The sequence below is a fragment of the Molossus molossus genome, unplaced genomic scaffold (genome assembly GCF_014108415.1).
Source record: "Molossus molossus isolate mMolMol1 unplaced genomic scaffold, mMolMol1.p scaffold_m16_p_13, whole genome shotgun sequence".
In the NCBI taxonomy this organism is placed as follows: domain Eukaryota; kingdom Metazoa; phylum Chordata; class Mammalia; order Chiroptera; family Molossidae; genus Molossus; species Molossus molossus.
Window position 1 is genome coordinate 66,847,359 of NW_023425348.1, and position 19,256 is coordinate 66,866,614.

Genomic DNA, 19,256 nt, shown 5'->3' on the forward strand with positions numbered 1-19,256 from the left:
CATATTCCAGTGTGGGAAGGTCCTCACCAAAGACCCAAGGCAAATGTTTGGGGTTTGGGGGGTCTTTTTGCTTTAAACTATAACTCTACAGCTTTCAAGAATGAGTACTTTTTTTTGGTTTGTTTGAGAACATTACATTTTTAGACTGATTATAAAAGTTGAATGAGGTAGCTTTTTGATGGATTTTCTTTTGAAATTGAAAGTTTTTCTGCAAAGCTTCAGTGTTTGGTGTGAAATCTATCTGATGAAATATCACACAACAGTCACTCATGTATAACCTCAAGTGATGCGTGCCCCCCCCCCCAACTCATAAAACTATTAAAAAGCCAACTTATAGTTTAACATATTTTCTTCCACATGGTTAAGGAGATAAATGTAGACATAGACAAGTTTTAGAAATACACACTTTGGAGATTAATTCAGATGAAATTTGAAGTTAAGTTTGTTTTTTAATGTTTTTTTTAATCCTCACCTGAGGACATTTTTCCTTTTTTTTTTTCAGATAGAGTGGGAGGGGGAGAGAGAGAAAGAGAAACATCAACGTGAAAGGGACACATCGAGAAGTTGCCATCCGCATGACCCAACCAGGGCTGGGGACAAACTGCAACCGAGATACGTGCCCTTAGTGGAAACCGAACCCGGGTCTCTTTGGACCACAGGCCAACGCTCTAACCTCTGAGCCAAACTGGCCAGGGTAAGTTTTTTTTTTTTTTTTTTTTTTAAGAGGCAATAGAAAGTATGGAACACCTAATGTCATTTTACCCATATTTTTTGGAGCAATTTGATTTATTCTACAACACACAGATATGCTTAATTGTAATTACACATATAATTTTGCAGTATTCTATGGTTGTTTTGTATTTATAACTGTCTTTTGAAAGTCAAAGTATTACTCATTTCTTTAATCTCAGAGAAGACTTGAAAGTAGGCTAGCCTTACATTGGTCTGAGAGAATAAATCATCTCATTCTGGCTCTAGTTGCAGGCACCAGGAGAACAACACAGAGCATTTTCTTGGATCCACTCATTGTTGAAGGAATTAAATGCATCCACATTCAACTGTAAGGATACACATTTATTTAAAAGTCCCCTAAAACCTGAACTGTACAGCTATACCTGCTTTGCAGAAAACCCTTAAATCAGTTTTTATTTATGAAGCAAATATGTTAGATAATTATCCCATAGATAAGATTTTTTTAAATATCATTCATATTAGCAAAGGGTTTTATCGCAAAAGCTACTTCTTTGGGAGCAGTATAACAATGTTTATGTTTGAGTTTTAGTTGCTTGTTTTTGTTTGGAGGGGCTTGAACTAGAGATAGCCTTTTGGGAATACAGTTGATGCAGAAGGTGATCGACACCTATGAATTGTATTGGTTGTACTTTTACTCTTCTTCCATTCAGGCAACTCTGCACCAGCTTCTTTGAGTGCTTGAGATACAGCACACAGAGCCCACCCTCTTGGAGGTGGTATTCAGGGACTGGAGGCAAGTAATAACCTCTGAAGTGAACTAAATAAACAAGATTATCTTTCACGTGATAAGAAATACGAAGAAAATAAACAAAGGCAATGGGAATGGAAAATAAGTGAGTGTGTGGAGGTGCTCCTGTTAGCGGGGAGGCGGGATGGTGTTGGGAAGGGACTTGCTCAGCGGCTCCTCCTACCGTCAGCACCATTTCCTACCAGCAGTTCTAACAGATCAATTACACCTTCAACTCTATTTTAAAGCAGAATTTTAAATGAATTTTAATTGTATATGAATGTCAAAAACACGTTTGATCTTAAATATATTTTTGGTAATTCAGCTATTTGATAACGTGATGAGCATGGATGTAGAGGGTTTGTTAATACTACTTATCATAGGATGTAAATATGTTACTAGTGAATTGCTTAAACACTACATCGGTTCACTTCTTCCTTCTGAGAATGTGTGAAATATATAAAGGAATATATCCCCTTTCAGAATTTGTTACAAAATCGCAACCGTGTCCAAGCAACTTAATCTTTTATTCAGTCTATATAAGAAACTGCGCATGGAAAGCACTTTAAAACCCGCTGCAGAAATATTCATCGCGACCGTTTCTCACCCTAAGATAATTTGAAGGCATGCTGGCTGACAAGCCAGAGGAGGCTGGAACTCTGGACAGCAGCAATGCGGATCAAATGCCGGTTTTAGATGCTGTGCTAGTTTATTTCTACCACTGTTTCCTAGCAGAGCATCCTTTGGTCCCCATTCGAGAGCGTGGGCTGGCTGGCTGCATTCGGAAAAGGCTTGCCCAGCTGCGTGCCTGCTGGAGTCCTCCAGAGCGAGCTGGCCTGGCGAGGATCTCCCGGCAAGGATCTCCCGGCAGGCCTCGGAGCACCTAGCACCCCATGCGACCTGCCTCTTACCTTGGGTTTTCTTCTTTTAAAAATCTCTCCTTGGCCCCTGGCCAGTTTGGCTCAGCGGTTAGAGCGTCGGCCTGCGGTCCGGAGAGACCCGGGTTCGGTTCCCTCTAAGGGCACGTACTTCGGTTGCAGTTTGTCCCCGGCCCTGGTTGGTCGTGCGGGTGGCAGCCACTCGATGTGTCCCTTCACGTCGATGTTTCTCTCTCTCTCTCCCTTCCTCTCTCTCCCTCCCACTCTATCTGTACAAAAAATGGAAAAATATCCTCTGGTGAGGATAAAAAAAAAAAAAAATCTCTCCTTGGAAATTTGAAAGGTATATCCATCAAAAGCAAAACTGTGGTTGAAGAAACCACATGCTGAATCAAATAAGTGATAAGGGTCATCTCATCACAGAAACTAAGAAATATGTGCTATTTAGCTCAGCATCACTACCCACAACACCTGGTTTAACCTAGTAATTTCTCAATAAATGGAGACAGAAAATGATGGAAAGCAAAGGCACACTGTTACATTCAAACCCCTGCTGAGATATGAGGAGTAACACATGCCTCAAATAGTGTTAGAAGAGTTAAATGAATATTTCTGTTTCTCTGTTTCTTTTATGTACACACAACATTAGGAAGCATATATTAAGTACTCAATAAGGGCAGAGATAATGTAGAAATCTTTCTTGATTAATAACTTACAGCTTAGCATGTTTTTCTGTTTTGCAAGAAATGCATCTTTGGATGGTTGACTGATTAACTCCGTAGATCCCGAGCCATGTAAAAGTTCCTCCCACCGAGATTGTCCAAAACGTGTGCCGCCGGAGGGGGTCTGCATCAAAGCTAAGAGCACAGAGAAGGGAGGGGACAAAGATTTTAGGGGATTAGGTCATGCAGCTAAATCTTTATAAAACATAAAAAAAAAAAATAGCACTGGACATACTCAAGTATATTTAGTCGAGATCCATTTGTTGATTCCTCTAATACTTTGTGAAATCCACCAGCTTGAGCTGATCCTTGAATGAGAACTGTTAAAAAGCCCACAATCATGACAACCATCTGAAAAGCATCTGTCCACACGACTGCTTTCAGTCCTCCCTGAAATGGAGAGAATGGGTGTTAGTTCTAAAAATGAAGCCTGCAATCCTCCAACTCTGCAAATATCATCTTCCCTCCCTCCCTCCCTCCCTCCCTGCCTTCCTTCCATCCTTCCTTCCTTCCTTCCCTCCCATCCCTTTCCCTTCCTTCCTTCCTCCCTCCCTCCTTCCCTCCCTCCCTCCCTCCCTCCCTCCCTCCCTCCCTCCCTCCCTCCCTTCCTCCCTCCCTCCCTGCCTGCCTTCCTTCCTTCCTTCCTTCCTTCTTCCCTCCCTTCCTTCCTCCCTTCCTCCCTTCCTTCCTCCCTCCCTCCCTCCCTCCCTTCCTTCCTTCCTTCCTTCTTTTTTTTTTCCAACACAGTTGCTGAGCACCTTTTATATGCCAAGTATAATACTAAGCATGGGACTAAAAGAGACAAATTTTTTCCTTAATTTCTGAGTTTATAATCCAGTGGGAGAAGCAGATACTAGACAATAACATCAAATTGTACTTAAAACTGTGAAAAGTGCAATTACACAGACAATAGTGCGGAGAAGACCTTGGGGACTGGATGGGTGGTGGTATGGGGGACATCTGTAATACTGTCAATAATAAAAATAAATTTTAAAATAAATAAAATAAAAATAAAAAGGACAGGTTCCTCTTGAAGCACATAGCAAGGAGTCCTGGCTTGGCCTGAGAAAGTATCCCTGGCGCTCTTCAGAGCTAAGTTCTGAAGAGTGAGTAAGGGATTTACCAGGCACAGAGGACAAAGTGGACAGGGGAGCAGCATGTGTGCAGCAAGGAGAAGCTGCCTGAAGACGTGAAAGATGCTGGAACGTACAGATTGAGGAAGATGAAGATGCCCAAAGGGAGGCTGCTGAATGTGCGAAAGGCCAGAACACCCCAATTTTGACAAGGCCACTGCAATGATTTTGCAAGAGCAATAAGAGAGCATTAAGTAGATTTATATAATGAAAGCTTCTGTAGTTTCACAGTAGTTTCAGCGGTGGGTGTGTGAACAGTGGACTTCAAGGACCACAGAAGAAAAGGACTGGAGAGACCAACTCAGAGTTTATTTGAGCAGTCCATGTGCAAAATGACAGCAACGGTTTGAAGTAAGGCCGAAATAGAAAGGAGTTGATGGATTGGAGAGATGTTCGGGAGGTAAAATCAACACAGCTTGTGACGAATCGCGTCCACGTGAAGAGGGGGTGAGGCAATCAAGGAGAATCACCGGGGCTGGCTTGTGCCACCTGAAAATTCTTTTTGCAAAACTAGTGACGGTGAATAAATTTTGGAAAGCTGAGATGGAAGACTACTGCGAAAAAAGAACAGAAGTTGGAAGGAATGATTGATTCTGGATATTCATGGAGAAAGGAGTGGTAAGAGCTGGAGGATGTGCAGTGAGGTGGGCAAACCAGACTTTAGGGGGATGGATCTAAGAACACAACGCAGGACAGTGTGATGAGACAGGAGGTGAGGGCAGTGGCTGTCAAACCTAGCTCCTCTTGTGAGTCACTTAGAGAAACTGAAAACAAACAAACAATCAGTGTCTGGGCCCCATCCCCAGGGTTTTGGAATAAACTGAGGTCTGGGGTAGAAACCAGTTCTTAGTGATTTTTTTAATGTTCCCCAAGTGATTCTAATGCGCGGTCCTAGTTGAAAACAAGTAGACAAGAGGAAAGAAAGAGGCTGCTGGAATAATCTAGGTATAAAATCCCTCAGAACCATGGTGAAGGTGGAATGAGAAAATTAGGAAAGACTGAATGAAGCGATGGATTCAAAAGAGCTTTGAAAATGAATAGCACAATGAGAATGAAAGGATGTGGTGATTTTAACAATAAAAAATAGAACTGCCTTCCCCCGTTACTCCTCCAAAGTGCCAAGAATTTCTGTGAAGAGATGACAGAAGATATTGGGGTTGTCCCATCATTTCTTTTGAAATTAAAATGCAATTTTAAAAACATACATTAACTTTCCTGCCGGAAGCATCGTATTTGTATATGCTGTTCAAATCCTGATTTGCGAAATAATCAATTTCTTAACTCACATCTCCCATACTGTGGCATTGTGATTTCCTTCAAAGACATTAAACCTTCCAAACCCAAATCTCAACATCAGATTTAGTGATATGAACACCAAATGTCAAAGATTTCAGTTTTCTGAGACTATGTCACATTGGTTATGCAAAAATATGCATAAACCTGGACTTCAGCTAGACAGGAAGCAAGAGAACAAACTTTATCAAATTCTCATTAAAAGACAGTTACAGCCCGGCCCGTGTGGCCCAGAGGACTGAGCATGATCCCATGGACTGAGAGGTCCCTGTTAGATTCTAGGTCAGAGCACATGCCTGGGTTGTGAGCTCATCTCCAGCAGGGGGAGTGCAGGAGGCAGCCGATCCATGTTTCTCTCTCACATGGATGTTTCTACCTCTCTCTCTCTCTAAAAAAAAAATCAATAAAAAGATATTTTTAAAAATAGATTATAGGCACTATTAAAACAGCTCTGACTCTATGAGTCCTTCATATAGCAAGACACAGGCTCACGTGCGTGTGTGCATGCGCGCACGCGCGCACACACACACACACACACACACACCTGATCAGGTTTGAGCCAGGAGTGTCACTTAAATATTTAATCAGTCTGTGTTGTCTTAGACCCAGTGCTTACTTCACTAGATTGCATACTCCTGGATGGCAGGAATCACCTATTTTTTAAATCTCTTTCCATTGGTTGTCTTAGGCTGTGCAACCACAGGATTATCAATGCAAAGAGATTGCAATATGTATGAGCAAAAGTGTTAGATAAATAAGTCACCACTTTGGCGAGACATTGAAGGCCACAACCTGCTAGAGAGCGGAGAAGGCACAGAGGTGTGGTGGGGAGAGATTCAACGAGTGGATTTATTCATATAAAGATGTTCAGTGCTAGGCTAAGAAGCTTATGCTTTATCCTGTAAACAATGGGAACCAGAGAGAATTAGGTCATGTGGCATGAAGGAATGGATGTTTTAAGATTAATCTGACAGAAGCATGCAGGGTGGAGGGAAGCACTGAAACCAATTAGGAAGTAGTACATTTAATTCATTTTAGCTTATTGTGATGATTAGTATCTGGACTTGTTACTGACATCTTACTTTTTGGTTTCTATTTGCTCTACTCTTTCTGTGCCTTTTTTTTTTTCTTGCTGGAATCAGTTGAGGTTTTGCTTTGTCTTACTTCCATTTTTTTTACTTTGATCATTTTATTTAAATGAGTCCCTTTGAAATTTTGCCATGAAAAATTTAATTTAGAGTCTAAATTTAAGAAATGTCAATTCAAGTATTATAAAAATCTTTAAGTCTGATTACTCTCTTTCTGATTTTACAGGCTATTGTTGATCATTTGGAAATTATTCTTTTTCTTAATCCCCAAATTACATCTAATAATGATTATTATTATATTTTATATTATAAATTATGACATGTAATATGTAATTATATATTATATAAACTACACTAAACTCTAAAATTATTATTATCATTAAGTATCAAAAATTATTTGACTAGGTTTACTAAATGTTTGCTATCTTATTATCTTTTTACTTCCTCTTTTTTTTTTTTATCCTCATCCGAGGACATTTTTCCATTTTTTGGTCAGAGTGTGAGGGAGAGAGAGGAAGAGAGAGAGAGAGAAAACATTGATGTGAAAGGGACACATCGAGTGGCTGCCACCCAGATGACCCAACCAGGGCCGGGGAAAAACTGCAACCGAGGTACGTGCCCTTAGTGGGAACCGAACCCGAGTCTCTCTGGACCGCAGGCCGACGCTTTAACCACTGAGAAAAACCAGCCAGGGCTCTTTTTACTTCTGTCTAGATTTTCTCATGGGAAGATATATCAGTGGTCAATTCTCTTGGTTCTTGACAGTCAACAACTGAAATTTCATTTTGCTAAATATACAATTATAGGTTGACAACTGTTTTAATTCACTGCTTTGAAGATGTTAGGCCACTATTTCTGACTTCCACTGCTGTTGCTAAGAAGTCAGCCTTTAGCATCCCTAGCACTCTATCTGCTTATCACTGTCGGGGAAGGTACCTCAGAGCAACTAACCTCAGATAAGGCCAAATGCTTAAGGAGCCGGAGTCTATTTTTAACCTGGGGGAAGACGTGTGTCTGGAATGGAAGGGTATGGTAGTAAGCATGGAATGGAAACAAATTAAGATAAAACTTTGTAATGTAAACAAATGGTGGGATTTGCAAGTATGAAAAAGAGAGATAAGGGCATTTTAAAATGGCATATTCTCATGATATATGTTAAAAGAGTATGCGATATGCCCATAATGCCAAAATACCTGTAGATCTGCTATGTGACAATACATCGAGTACTTCATTTTTCTATATATAAAGGAGGAAAGAGACTCCAGCGATCTAGGAACCATGGTTGTATTCTTAACTGGATACTTACAACCTCTCTGTATGATGTATGCGACTCAGGAGAATGTAGGTCCTCATGGCAGTGAATGGCAAATAAGAGGTGTTCAACGGATTGTAGCAATTATATAAATATGTTGCCAATACCACCCAAGTTCCTTGGTTAAAGACTGAACATGTGGCCCTGGCCGGTTTGGCTCAGTGATTAGAGCGTTTAGAGCGTTGGCCTGCGGTCCAGAGAGACCTGGGTTGGGTTCCCACTAAGGGCATGTACCTCAGTTGCAGTTTGTCCCCAGCCCTGGTTGGGATGTGCGGGTGGCAGCCACTCGATGTGTCCCTTTCACATTGATGTCTCTCTCTCTCTTTCTCTCTCTCTCTGTTCCTCTCCCTCCCTCCCACTCTGTCTGAACAAAAAATGGAAAAATATCCTCAGGTGAGGATACAAAAAAAAAGGCTGAACATGTGTAAAGACAAATGTTAAATGTAATGATAGCTTTTCCACAAATGAGGGACCAAAGTAAGCTGTGGAATGCTCAGAGTCACAAAATACCAGCCATCCTTGAATACGTGTACATGTACTTTGTACTTCTCAACCATTAGACAGTGATTTATAAACTCTACCCATGGTTTATAATACTAAAAATGAGCATTTACTATAAATGAGCATTTTTTTTTTCCCTCAGAATTTGCAATTGGTCACCTAATCCTCTGATCAAGGAGATACTTTATTCATTAAATCTTCTCTTAGCTATGGCTTTCTCAAATGAACTCAGAGCTTAAATTCCACTAATGGTTGATGCCAAAAATAATTTTAAATAAAACATCAGCACTTTCCTCAGGAAGCTATAACAGATAAGCCGGCATTCTATTTAATTTTGAAATAGCAATTGCTGCTATATTTAGAGGCCCTGCTGCTGGAGATTTGCCCTTATCCTGTATAAGGAGATAGTGCTAAATCCCTTTTCACAGCTGGATACGTACCAGAGTACAGTAGAATGTACAAACAATTCCTGTGGCAAACACAGAGCCCCAGAGATCAAACCCGGTCACTACAAAAGGAGAAAGGATATTGAAAGAAGTTTCCCTGAGAAAAGCAAAAAAGCAAACTCTGCAAGAAAAAAGTCATCATATTTTTGTCAGTGTTCTCTGGGGACAAATGAAAATCAAAATAGGGTTTTCTCTTAAATTTTCTCACCTCTGATTATTGTAGTACATTATTATACCTCAGCCCACTCCATACATTTCATGTGATAGTAAAAGCCAAATTTTTATTCCTAAGATTCTGGAAATTCCCATCTACACCAATTATTTGTTTTGTTTTATTGTTTAACAAAGTTAGTCTTAGCACTTTGAAACCAAGTAAACATCAACCATGAACTGGTATTTCTGAATACAAGTGGATAGCATGATTAAAATTAAATATAGAGAAGTTCCAACATTGTAGATATCATTACAAAATGCATTTCACTTTTTTTTTTCCTTTTTGTTTCCAGGATTCTATTCTCACAAAATGGGTCAAGTATCAACTTGATATAATTACAACAAGCACCTTTTATTGTTGTGCTCAGATTTTCTACTTCTCGAAATCACTGGGAAATCACGTAAGTGATAGATGACCTTACTTAGTGATTGTGTGTATACAATACCAAAACTCCCATCATTACAGTGATTAAAAAACAAAACAAAACAAACAACAATTAAACTGTGTGTTTGCAACCATGTGAGCAAAATTTGATAACTCATTGTTGGCATTACTTGTGATGTTCAATTATTAGAGTTTTATATGGTGACTCCTACACTAACCCGGAGCGCCCCAAACACAGGAATGTGACCCCAAGATGTTCTGTGTATATTTCTCCAGGTGAGAATGCAGGCATACAAGGGGTCGAATGTCCCCAGGGAAACCACTCACCTTGGTTGAGCGCCAGAGCAGGAGCATACACCACCACTCCTGTGTAGAGAATCTGGCGGAGAAGCAAGAATTAGGTGAACACCGAGAAAATGATGTGGAAAAGAAAGCTGCCTAGAAACGTCTTTATTGCCCCTAGAGCTGTATTTCCTTCAACTTGTTCACCAAACCTTTCATTCCCGTCCACTCCAACCTTGAAGTTGTTGACCACCGTAACTCATTTGCAGAATGGATGTAAGTGTTAGACAGAGGAATGTCAGGGTTGGGTTTTTTTTTTAAGATTGCTGCAAATTTTGAGATTTTCTAGCTAGATCTGGTGTAATTCTGAAGAACAGAAAAATGGGCTTCAAGTTAATTTTTTGATTCACTCTCCCTCTCCCCCTCTCCCCCCGGACATATCACAGTGACACTAATATGTCTGAGCAGTTTGTAAAACAGGGACCTCAGAGTGAACATGGAGAGCGCCTGTGAGGAGCAGGTACTGGGCAGAGAAGTCTAAGGACATGGGTCGTGTACGCAGTGAGGACACCTTCTAACTCCCAGAATGGCAACCACCACGCTGATGGAAGTGGGTGCCGTCCCATTCTATTCTAAAGGAAACCTCACCATTTACAGCTTTATGTGAGAGTTTTAAAGGGCAAAAACTATGAGCAGGTCAAAGATCACTATTTTCCTCCTTGATCTCTCTCAAGTCCTCCGTGTGTATGAGTGGGAGTTTTGATTATGAAACAGGAAGAAGGTGATCTTTTAGCTGCTGAAATCTAGCAGAAAGTGCTCGCTGAGTGGTAGGACATGCACCAGAGGGGTGTCACGTGCAAGCTCAGGCTGCATAAAGGCACCCCGAAGCCTGGAAGGGAGGGGAGGGCTTCAAAAGGGGAAAGTGGGAGTATTGGTTTGGAAATATTGTCTCCAAATGATTTCCAACAAAACGAGTTGTTCTGGTTCGACTCAGTTAACTAGATTATTATTATTTTTTTAATCAGTTAACAGATCATTTCATATCTTCATATTCAAAGCAACTTGTACCGGTTAAATAAGAGTTGAAGTAAATTTTAAGAAAATGTGGTTTCTGATATACACTGGTTTGTCATTATTTGTATGTGTTTGTGAGGTTTATGCAATAGAAAATTCTTGATGTCGTCACATACCTTGAAAGTGCTATCCTTGAAAAAAAAAGTAGTTTTTTTTAGTATTAAGTTTCTCTTTTAATTAACTACCCCCTGAAGTGAACAAACTCGAATCTCGTCACCCCACAGTTCCTCTTCGGCGGCTCCCCTTCCCCCTTACCGTCTGCACAATGTAGATGACTGTCGCTGCGTAGCGCACTGCTTTGTTGAATCGTAGTTGTAAGTACTAGAAAGAATAAAGAACGTGCGAAGAGTCAGTGAGTTTTACATAGAACTGCTAAGAAGGTTTCATGTTTTGGGTATCCCTTCTTGTTTAGTGCTTTGGATTTATCATGTGAATTTATGCTATCCACTTGGCAGAACAGGACAAAATATGGATTGTTTAAAGTAAAAAAAATATATTAAAACTCATGATCGTCAGGGAAGATAAATAGGTTGCTTGAAAAAAAACTCTGGGTATTCTGGCTTTCTACTCAGGGTTGTCCTACTGGATATACTGAAGCCATCATTTCCTTTTATATTCCCACTGCTCCAGAGTTCACTTCTGGCCTTTATTTCATCCTTCCCAGGTGACTGCTGTAGCACCCTGACTGAGCTCCGGAATTCTGACCCTTCCACCCATTTTATCAGCCACAGTAAAGCCACATCGCTTCTGCTAAGTGGAACTCTGCTCATGCCCCCTTTTCTCAAAATCTTTATTCTGTATTGTGGAAGTTTCATGTTTTAAACTTCTATGGACTGATTTGTACTTTTTCTATCTTAAGTCAAACTAGAAAGGCAGTATGAAGAAAAAGATGCATTAAAAAAAAACCTGCATCAGGAATAAGACTCCTTGAATTCTGGCTTCAGCTTTGTGCCTATCTCACTGGTTGATCTCAGCTTCTGGTTTCTCATCCATGAAATAAGGGAGAATATTCCAACTGCGTGATTTTACATCTGAAAGAATGGATTAACTCCTTCAGGGCCGTCAGTGGTCAGCGTGAGTGTGTCCACAGCTATTACTGCAGGCAGAAGGAGGATATCGTTCAACAGAAAGGGTGCGTGCTTTTAGCCTGCACACGTAACATTACTATAATTTTGTTGAATTGTTTTCAAAGCCCCAAATCTGATCTAGTCACATTCTTTTCAGTCTTGGGATATAGCAGGTCCACCTTGCATGTTGGTTCAAGCCCAGATACAGGGGGCCATTTTTATTCCTCACTTTCTCTCACTGACCCCCTCCAGTTCATAAAATAATCCCGGTGCCCATCCCACTGTCAAGACACATTTCCTTGCATCATCTTGTCTGTTGCCCCTGTAATACCCTCACCTCTTGCCTAGATTATAGCAACAGCTTTCTAATTAGACCGCCCTATTAGCCTTCTCAACATCCAAGTAGTGTAATACAAATCACAACATGTCACTCCACTGCCCAAACACAGTAATGACCCATATCACAGGGAGTAAAAGCCAACCCTTTCAATGACCTAAAAGGCTTCATAACATTGGTTCAGATCCTATCAGTCTCTAAATATCTATTTCACAACCAACCTTTTGCAACATCATTTACTATGCTAAAATAAGATTCAATCATGATACCATATGCCTAGACAAAATTTAAATATAACTGCTATGATACCACAAATATAATTTAGAGAAATAAAAAGAAAAAGTTTACCAAAAGAACTAATCTGTAACACTTACAAACCACTATAAAAGAAGATGTACAGAAGTAATATCCTGTGCATTATTATAATACAAAGTTTGAATTGAAGAGATGTAAGGAGTTTAGAAGCCATTTAGTTTCATAAGTCCAAGAAAAATGAGAGAGCAAGTAGACCACACACCAGCCTCTAAACTAGTGTTAAGTGTAAATAATAACAAACTGGATTTATTAGTGTATGATAAGAGAAAGAAGAAAATAACATTAACTGAAGTGTAGACAGCATGATAAGATTAATTATAAACTAAGTGAAGCCAATAAAAATGTATGATATTGCCAATGAGCTAAGCCTAATATATAACTTGAGAGTGAGAACAACTCCTGCTTTGACAGGGGCCAGGATGGTGATTAAGTAGCACAGATGGAATATCTGAGCCTTGAAATCCCACAGCGTATCAAAGCATTTAAATCAGTCAGCTATTGCTGTGTAACGCCCACCCTAAAACTCACGGGCTTAAAAATCAACGGTCTATTATTTCTCATAATTTTCAAGATTGGCCAAGTGATTTCTCTACTCATTTCCCCTGAGTGCTTGTGGGGTTGAAGTTACCTGGAAGAGCCGCTAGGTGAGAAGGTCCCAGATGTCCTCACTAACATGTCTGGTAGTTAGTTGGTGAGGGCTGTTGGCTAGGGTGTCTCTGCTTCACTCTGTTATTTCTACTCATGCTCCAGAAGCTGAACCAGCTGGAACAGCTTCTCGTTTGTTTGTTTGTTTGTTTGTTTGTTTGTTTGTTTTTCTGTTGTTGTTGTTTTTTTACACCTTCCTCCTACTCCTCCCTCCCCTTCTTGACATAGCAGTGTCATGACAGCAAAGGCAGAAGCTATGAGCCTAATGAGGCCTGAGCTCCACACATCATTTCTGCCACATTCTGTTGACAAATCACAAAGCCAGTCCAGACTCAAGGGTTGGGGAAATAGACTCTACCCCTTCCTTTCTTTTGTACTTAAAAAGATCCAAGAACAAATATTTATGGATAAGGAACAGGGCATGGAAAAGGAAGAAAGAAACAAATACAAGCTTCACTAGATAGACTGGGTTGCAATATAAATTTGGGGACAACAACAACAATAATAATACAAAACTCTTATGTGGCATTTACTGTTTGCCAGACTGTATCAAAAGTATTTGCAGCCCTGGCCGGTTTGGCTCAGCGGTTAGAGCGTCGGCCTGTGGTCCTGAGAGACCCGGGTTCGGTTCCCGCTAAGGGCGCGTACCTCGGTTGCAGTTTGTCCCCGGCCCTGGTCGGTTGTGCGGGTGGCAGCCACTCGATGTGTCCCTTTCACATCGATGTTTCTCTCTCTCTCTGTTCCTCTCCCCCCTCCCCCCCCACTCTATCTGAACAAAAAATGGAAAAATGTCCTCGGGTGAGGATAAAAAAAAAAAAAAGTATTTGCATATGAATGTCAATTGTAATTGTGAAAAAAAGTATTTGCATATGATACTTCATTTACTCCTCAGAGTCACCCTTCTTTTTTTTTTTTGGTACGTTTTCCTAGCGGGAACCGAACCCAGGACTCTCTGGTCCGCAGGCCTATGCTCCAACCGTTGAGCCAAACCAGCCAGGGTGAGTCACCCTTTGAGATAGGTGACGTTATTGTCACTATTTTAATCCAACGCCAGACAGCACGTCTAGAGTCCATGCTTTCAATCCCAACGCCATGCTGACGATTCTTACACAGCAGGAGGGATTCTCAAAATAACCGCATATTACTTTACATATAACCTTAATTTCTTATTAGTAGGGTATGAAAAATTTAAAACAATGTAGAGGGCAACAAACTTTGTAAATTAAATTCATATAATGTAATCCCATAGGCATTCCAATACACAGATTTAAAAAAAATTTTTTTTCCCTTTTATTGATTTTAGAGAAAGAGGGAGAGAGAGGGAGAGAGAAACATTAATGAAAGAGAACATCGATTAGCCACCGCCTCCTGCAGGCCCCCCACTGGGGATCGGGCCCACAACCTGGGCATGTGTCCTGACCGGGAATCGAACTGGCGACCTCTTGGTGCATGAGTTGATGCTCAACCACTGAGCCACACCGGCTGGACCACAGATATATTTTAAAATGAGGTAACTAGCTTCTTCAACCCATGTTTGTCCCATGGAGGCACTGATATTGTAAATGTTTGTCCTTTTCTATAAGTTTATTAATTAAAACAGTCTCAAATTTCCTCAGTTTCATATTTGCAGTTGATTTAATATAGTAACTAAATCCCTTTACTAAACCAGTTACAGCTCAGTAAGTATTAACAGCACATACAGAATAGATGGATTTCTCAGTAAATTTTGTAATAAGTTTGAGACAATGATTTTACTCCACTTTAATTTGGGAGAATATACTAATTTTGAGGTTGTGTATAACTTGTTACTTTAAAAAGTTAATATTATGTAGTAAAGTACTACTAATTTATAGTTACAGTAGGTCTTGAGCATAAGAACACTCAAAACTCACTACGCCCATGCTACAATTACTCATTGCCTATGTGTCTTAACACACTGCAGGATATCTGGGTTCCTTGCCCCTGCTTCCTAAATTCCAGGAGTGCTCCCCAATCCTTGTGACAAATTGCTCCACAAATGTCCACATTACTCCCTCTATCTGACATCACACCTACTGGAATTGCTACGCTACACCACTGGGCCTTTCCACCCTGGATCTCATCTTTCAGCATCTCTCCTTGGCTGCCCCTTCTCCAGTGCACTGAGATCTTCAAGCATGCCAATTACATCCCCCTTTTGGAGCCCTGCATCTGTGGCTACATCAGCCCGGGGTGTTCCTCGCTTGTGTGATGCCATCTCTTCCTCTCTCCAGGTCTCCACCTAACTACCTGATTATCACTGAAGTCTTACTTAACCACCCTATGTGACATCGCGACATCACGTGGCTTACAGAATTAAAACAGTAAAAATAGGTCTGTTAGTCTGTTGTGACTTAGTAAGGATGGTGTTGGATAAAGGGAAAAAAAACTTTTTCATAGAAACTGATATTTATCACATTTAAATACTGGACATGCAAATTCAATTTTTAACTTTATTTTTTTCTTGAGAATTATTGCAAAGTCAAAACACTATTGTCTCATCTCCCTCTCATTAAAATAATCCCCATGTTTCTATCATTTAGCATTTCCTTCCCACTAAATTTTTCTAACTTTTAAAAAAAATGATCATTTTCCCATTAAAAACTAGAGCATAGTAATAATTTCTATTAGAGTGCTCAGCTCTACTATCTGATAGAAAGAGATACAGACAAAGTTCGTTCTTGGGAGGATTCACTCACTATACATCCTTGACTAAGTCACACATATGTACTATCTTTGTTTTCTTACCCAGAAAATGACAATATTCATGGTATATGCTCTGAATGCTTTTTAGAATATGTTAATAATAATGTGAATAATAACTGTTATCTTTCTCATTGAGAATCTCTTAGAAGTTAAGCAGTGCATTCGGTGTTTATGTATAGGTTCTCATTTAATCATTAAAATAGCCTCATGGGGTTGACTCCGTTATTTTGTCCCACAGACGAAAGAGCAGTTGTGTCTGTGTCCAAAGCTTAAGCTTTTCCCAAGAATATTTTTTCCTGAAAATAAATGAGTATTCTTCAATTATCATGAGTTATCATCAGGAAGATGTATGTTTTTAGAGAAAAAAAAAACAAAAAACACAAATAACAAAACAATTGTTCAAGTGGCGAGAAAATAGCAACTCTTCCCAAGATAAATAATAAGGGAACAGTTGTCTTACCTCGTAAGTGCTGGTGATGCCAGATCTGTAGAACACGGGCAGAAAGAGCTCCGATGTGAAGATGATAACAAAAGTATACCCAATGAAGAAGAGTATGAAGGAGGCCCCAAAGCGGTAGACCTCGGAAGGGGCCCCCAGGACAGTGACAGCAGACATGAAGCTGGCTGTCAGAGACAATGCCACGGGTCCGAAGCTCATTTGTCTTCCCCCGACCAGGAACTCCCTCGAAGTTGCCTTCTTTCTCTCCTTAATAGCAAAGAACACCCCGATTCCAGAAGAAATGATAAAGAGGGCTGCAAATACAACATAATCCCAGACCGCAAAGTTCTTCACCTCCATGCTGGGGAGTATGGCACCAGAGAATTGCTTTCAACCAGGGCTCAGGGGGAAAAAAAAATTGTTTCCAAGACCAAAGCTCAGTACAGCAGATGCTTTGCAGAGAGAGCAGGCTGTGATTCTTGAAGAGAACGATGACTAGAGACACCTTTGTGGATCTTCAGACACGAAGTTGTATGCAGGGGAGATCTCAAAAGTTGACTACAGAGAAGAATCTGGTAACGGTGTTGGTACCAACAGATGAGAACTTGAAATCTGACCCTGACCAGGAGCTGTCCGTTCCTCCACTCAAGCATATGCCACAGAGAAGGAATCCGATGTGTTCTGAAAGTAATAACCAAGCGGGAGGTAGGGGTGGGAGTGGAATGGATTCGTCAGATAACATGGTTTTTTATCTCCTAGATTTTTTTTTTAAACTTAAGGTTAAACATTACCGGGAAACAGAGGTGATACAAGTTGACCACCTCAGCGTTTTAAATTAGTGAAATGGAATCTGTAAAATGCAAACACAACCCCCTCAGTGGAGTGTGTCTCCTGAGTGAGGAAGGGTGGAGGATGTGAACCTGCGATGCCTGAGGCAGTGACTGTGGAGGGAAAGGAGCAAAGAACAAGGAATCAGACCTTTGCTCAAGTTGGCTCAAGCTTCAGTGAGCTGTGATATTGCTAACAAATCATTTAACCTTTCTGGGATTCATAGGAACAGGGGAATAATGATCCAACAGAGTCATTATGAACCTCTAAGTATCTCAAACTTCCTGACTCTCTTGGATCTGATCTTTAAAATGAAAGGTAATAATATTTGCCTTATTGGCTACCATTTGTGCTCCTAGGGAAGCATCCTGAATATAGCAGTTGATTCTCTCTTGACTCTAGGCTTCAAGAAATGGACTTATCAAAAATTAATAAGTTGTCTGTAGTCCTCAGCTTTTTCTCCAGCTCTTCTTTATTTTGACCAATTTACAACACTTGAACCTAGAGGCTTAATCAGAATTAGGATCAGGACAAATGAGAGAAGGAAGGTGAAAATCCAATTGTAGATCCATATTTCTGCTCTTGTTAGACACTGTTGATTGTTCTGAAGCAGCCCCAGGAAGCCTTTGGGGGCAATTTCTCAATGTTGTTTATGCTGCTTGTCCCTTCTCGATGGTCTTTCCAACCCCACCTCAGCAAAGCCTCAAGGTCCAGTTCATGCCTCCTGTGCTCCCTGAAGTCTTTCCTGACTCACATTTCTTGCTCCTCCATCCCCACCCACCTCCTGTAGGATGCAGCCTCCTTTGATACTCACTTTGTAATCTGCAAGTACCCTCACCTATTTTAAAGCATCTCTATATGTATGCCTGTATGCGTTAGTCAACAATTCTACATAATCAACTCATTGAAGATAGAGGCACAAGTCCCAATCAATAGAGTCCAATGAATAGTAGCTATTGTAGAAAATAAACAAACAACAAAATTTAAAAAGCAAAAGAAGAAAACAAAACAGTATCCATAATGCCCAAGGCCAGAAACGTTTCCTATCAAACATAAGAAACTCTAATTTTGCTTTTGACATCCAGGTAACTGAATACATCTTTGATCATTTGTTTAGCATGGATACTGTCTTCACTCCCTACTTTGCTCCATGAATTTGAATTGGGCCACAGAAAGTTTTGATGGCTGAAATATACTTTCAGTTACAAATTAACATGCAAAAATTCTGCCAGAAGATTTCTGTGACCCGTTGTTTAAGTTCTTCCACATCAACTGGAAGGTATATCCTATATCAGAAATGTTAACATGGGGGGGGGAAAGAAAGGAAAACATGCTTTTTTGACCTGAAGAAAACCCAACATTGCCTACACCTTCTTGCAGGTGCCTCAAATGCCACCATCACTACTTTATTCCTTTGGGGTAAGGCTGTTAGAATATAAACACTACCACCTGACCTACACACGCACGTGCGTGCGCACATGCACACACACACACTCACTCTCCTAACAACTAGGTTAGATTCATAATTGTTATCATTGATAGTTTCTGTAGTGTAGAATAGATCTGCACCTTGCATAGACAAGGAGAGTTTGAGGACATTAAATGCTACCAACACGAGGAATAGGTAAAGACCTGGAAAGACAGAGCATTCAAAGAAAAGATGCCATGGTTGCACGTTGCTAATACCATGCTATGCACACTCTGCTTACTGCGGCTTGGGACAGAAAGGAGGAAAGTACACGTGGACGGGCCGTGGCCCTTCTGAGACTGCACTGTCACTAGATCACCGTCTTCTCAGCTCTGTCCTAACAGCCAACAGGAGACAAGTAGGGTAAATGGCTCTTATTTGGTGTGGTTTTGATTTTAAACAAGGAAGTGGCGAGATCGGACCTGTACCTCAGAAAGGTGAATCGACTCTAACAATTTTACGTGATGAATTTTTTTGATCCAGTGGACATTGTCAAGGACGGCTCGAAGAACTCCTCACGGTGTGAGTAAGCTGCTGAAATCTGAGAAGCTGTCCTCCCGCAGAATTCTCTCAATGAGCATGCCTGCCTAACAGATCCCAAGGAAACAAACTGGCGACACCAGGTT

The 19,256-nt window shown here is 40.6% G+C and overlaps 1 protein-coding gene across 1 annotated transcript in view; it reads right to left on the reverse strand.

The window, feature by feature from the left end:
* The window catches only part of SLC5A12 (solute carrier family 5 member 12), a 40,388-nt gene extending 23,680 nt beyond the window's left edge, over window positions 1–16,708 (reverse strand). Inside the window, exons 1-6 of the mRNA XM_036259271.1 lie at window positions 16,356–16,708; window positions 11,063–11,128; window positions 9,779–9,830; window positions 8,848–8,915; window positions 3,316–3,470; window positions 3,075–3,215 (exon numbers count right to left, since the gene is read on the reverse strand). Coding sequence (XP_036115164.1) covers window positions 3,075–3,215; window positions 3,316–3,470; window positions 8,848–8,915; window positions 9,779–9,830; window positions 11,063–11,128; window positions 16,356–16,694 — 821 coding nt within the window. The 5' untranslated portion in view covers window positions 16,695–16,708. The remainder of the gene's footprint in view (window positions 1–3,074; window positions 3,216–3,315; window positions 3,471–8,847; window positions 8,916–9,778; window positions 9,831–11,062; window positions 11,129–16,355) is intronic.
* Window positions 16,709–19,256: the final 2,548 nt, after the last annotated feature.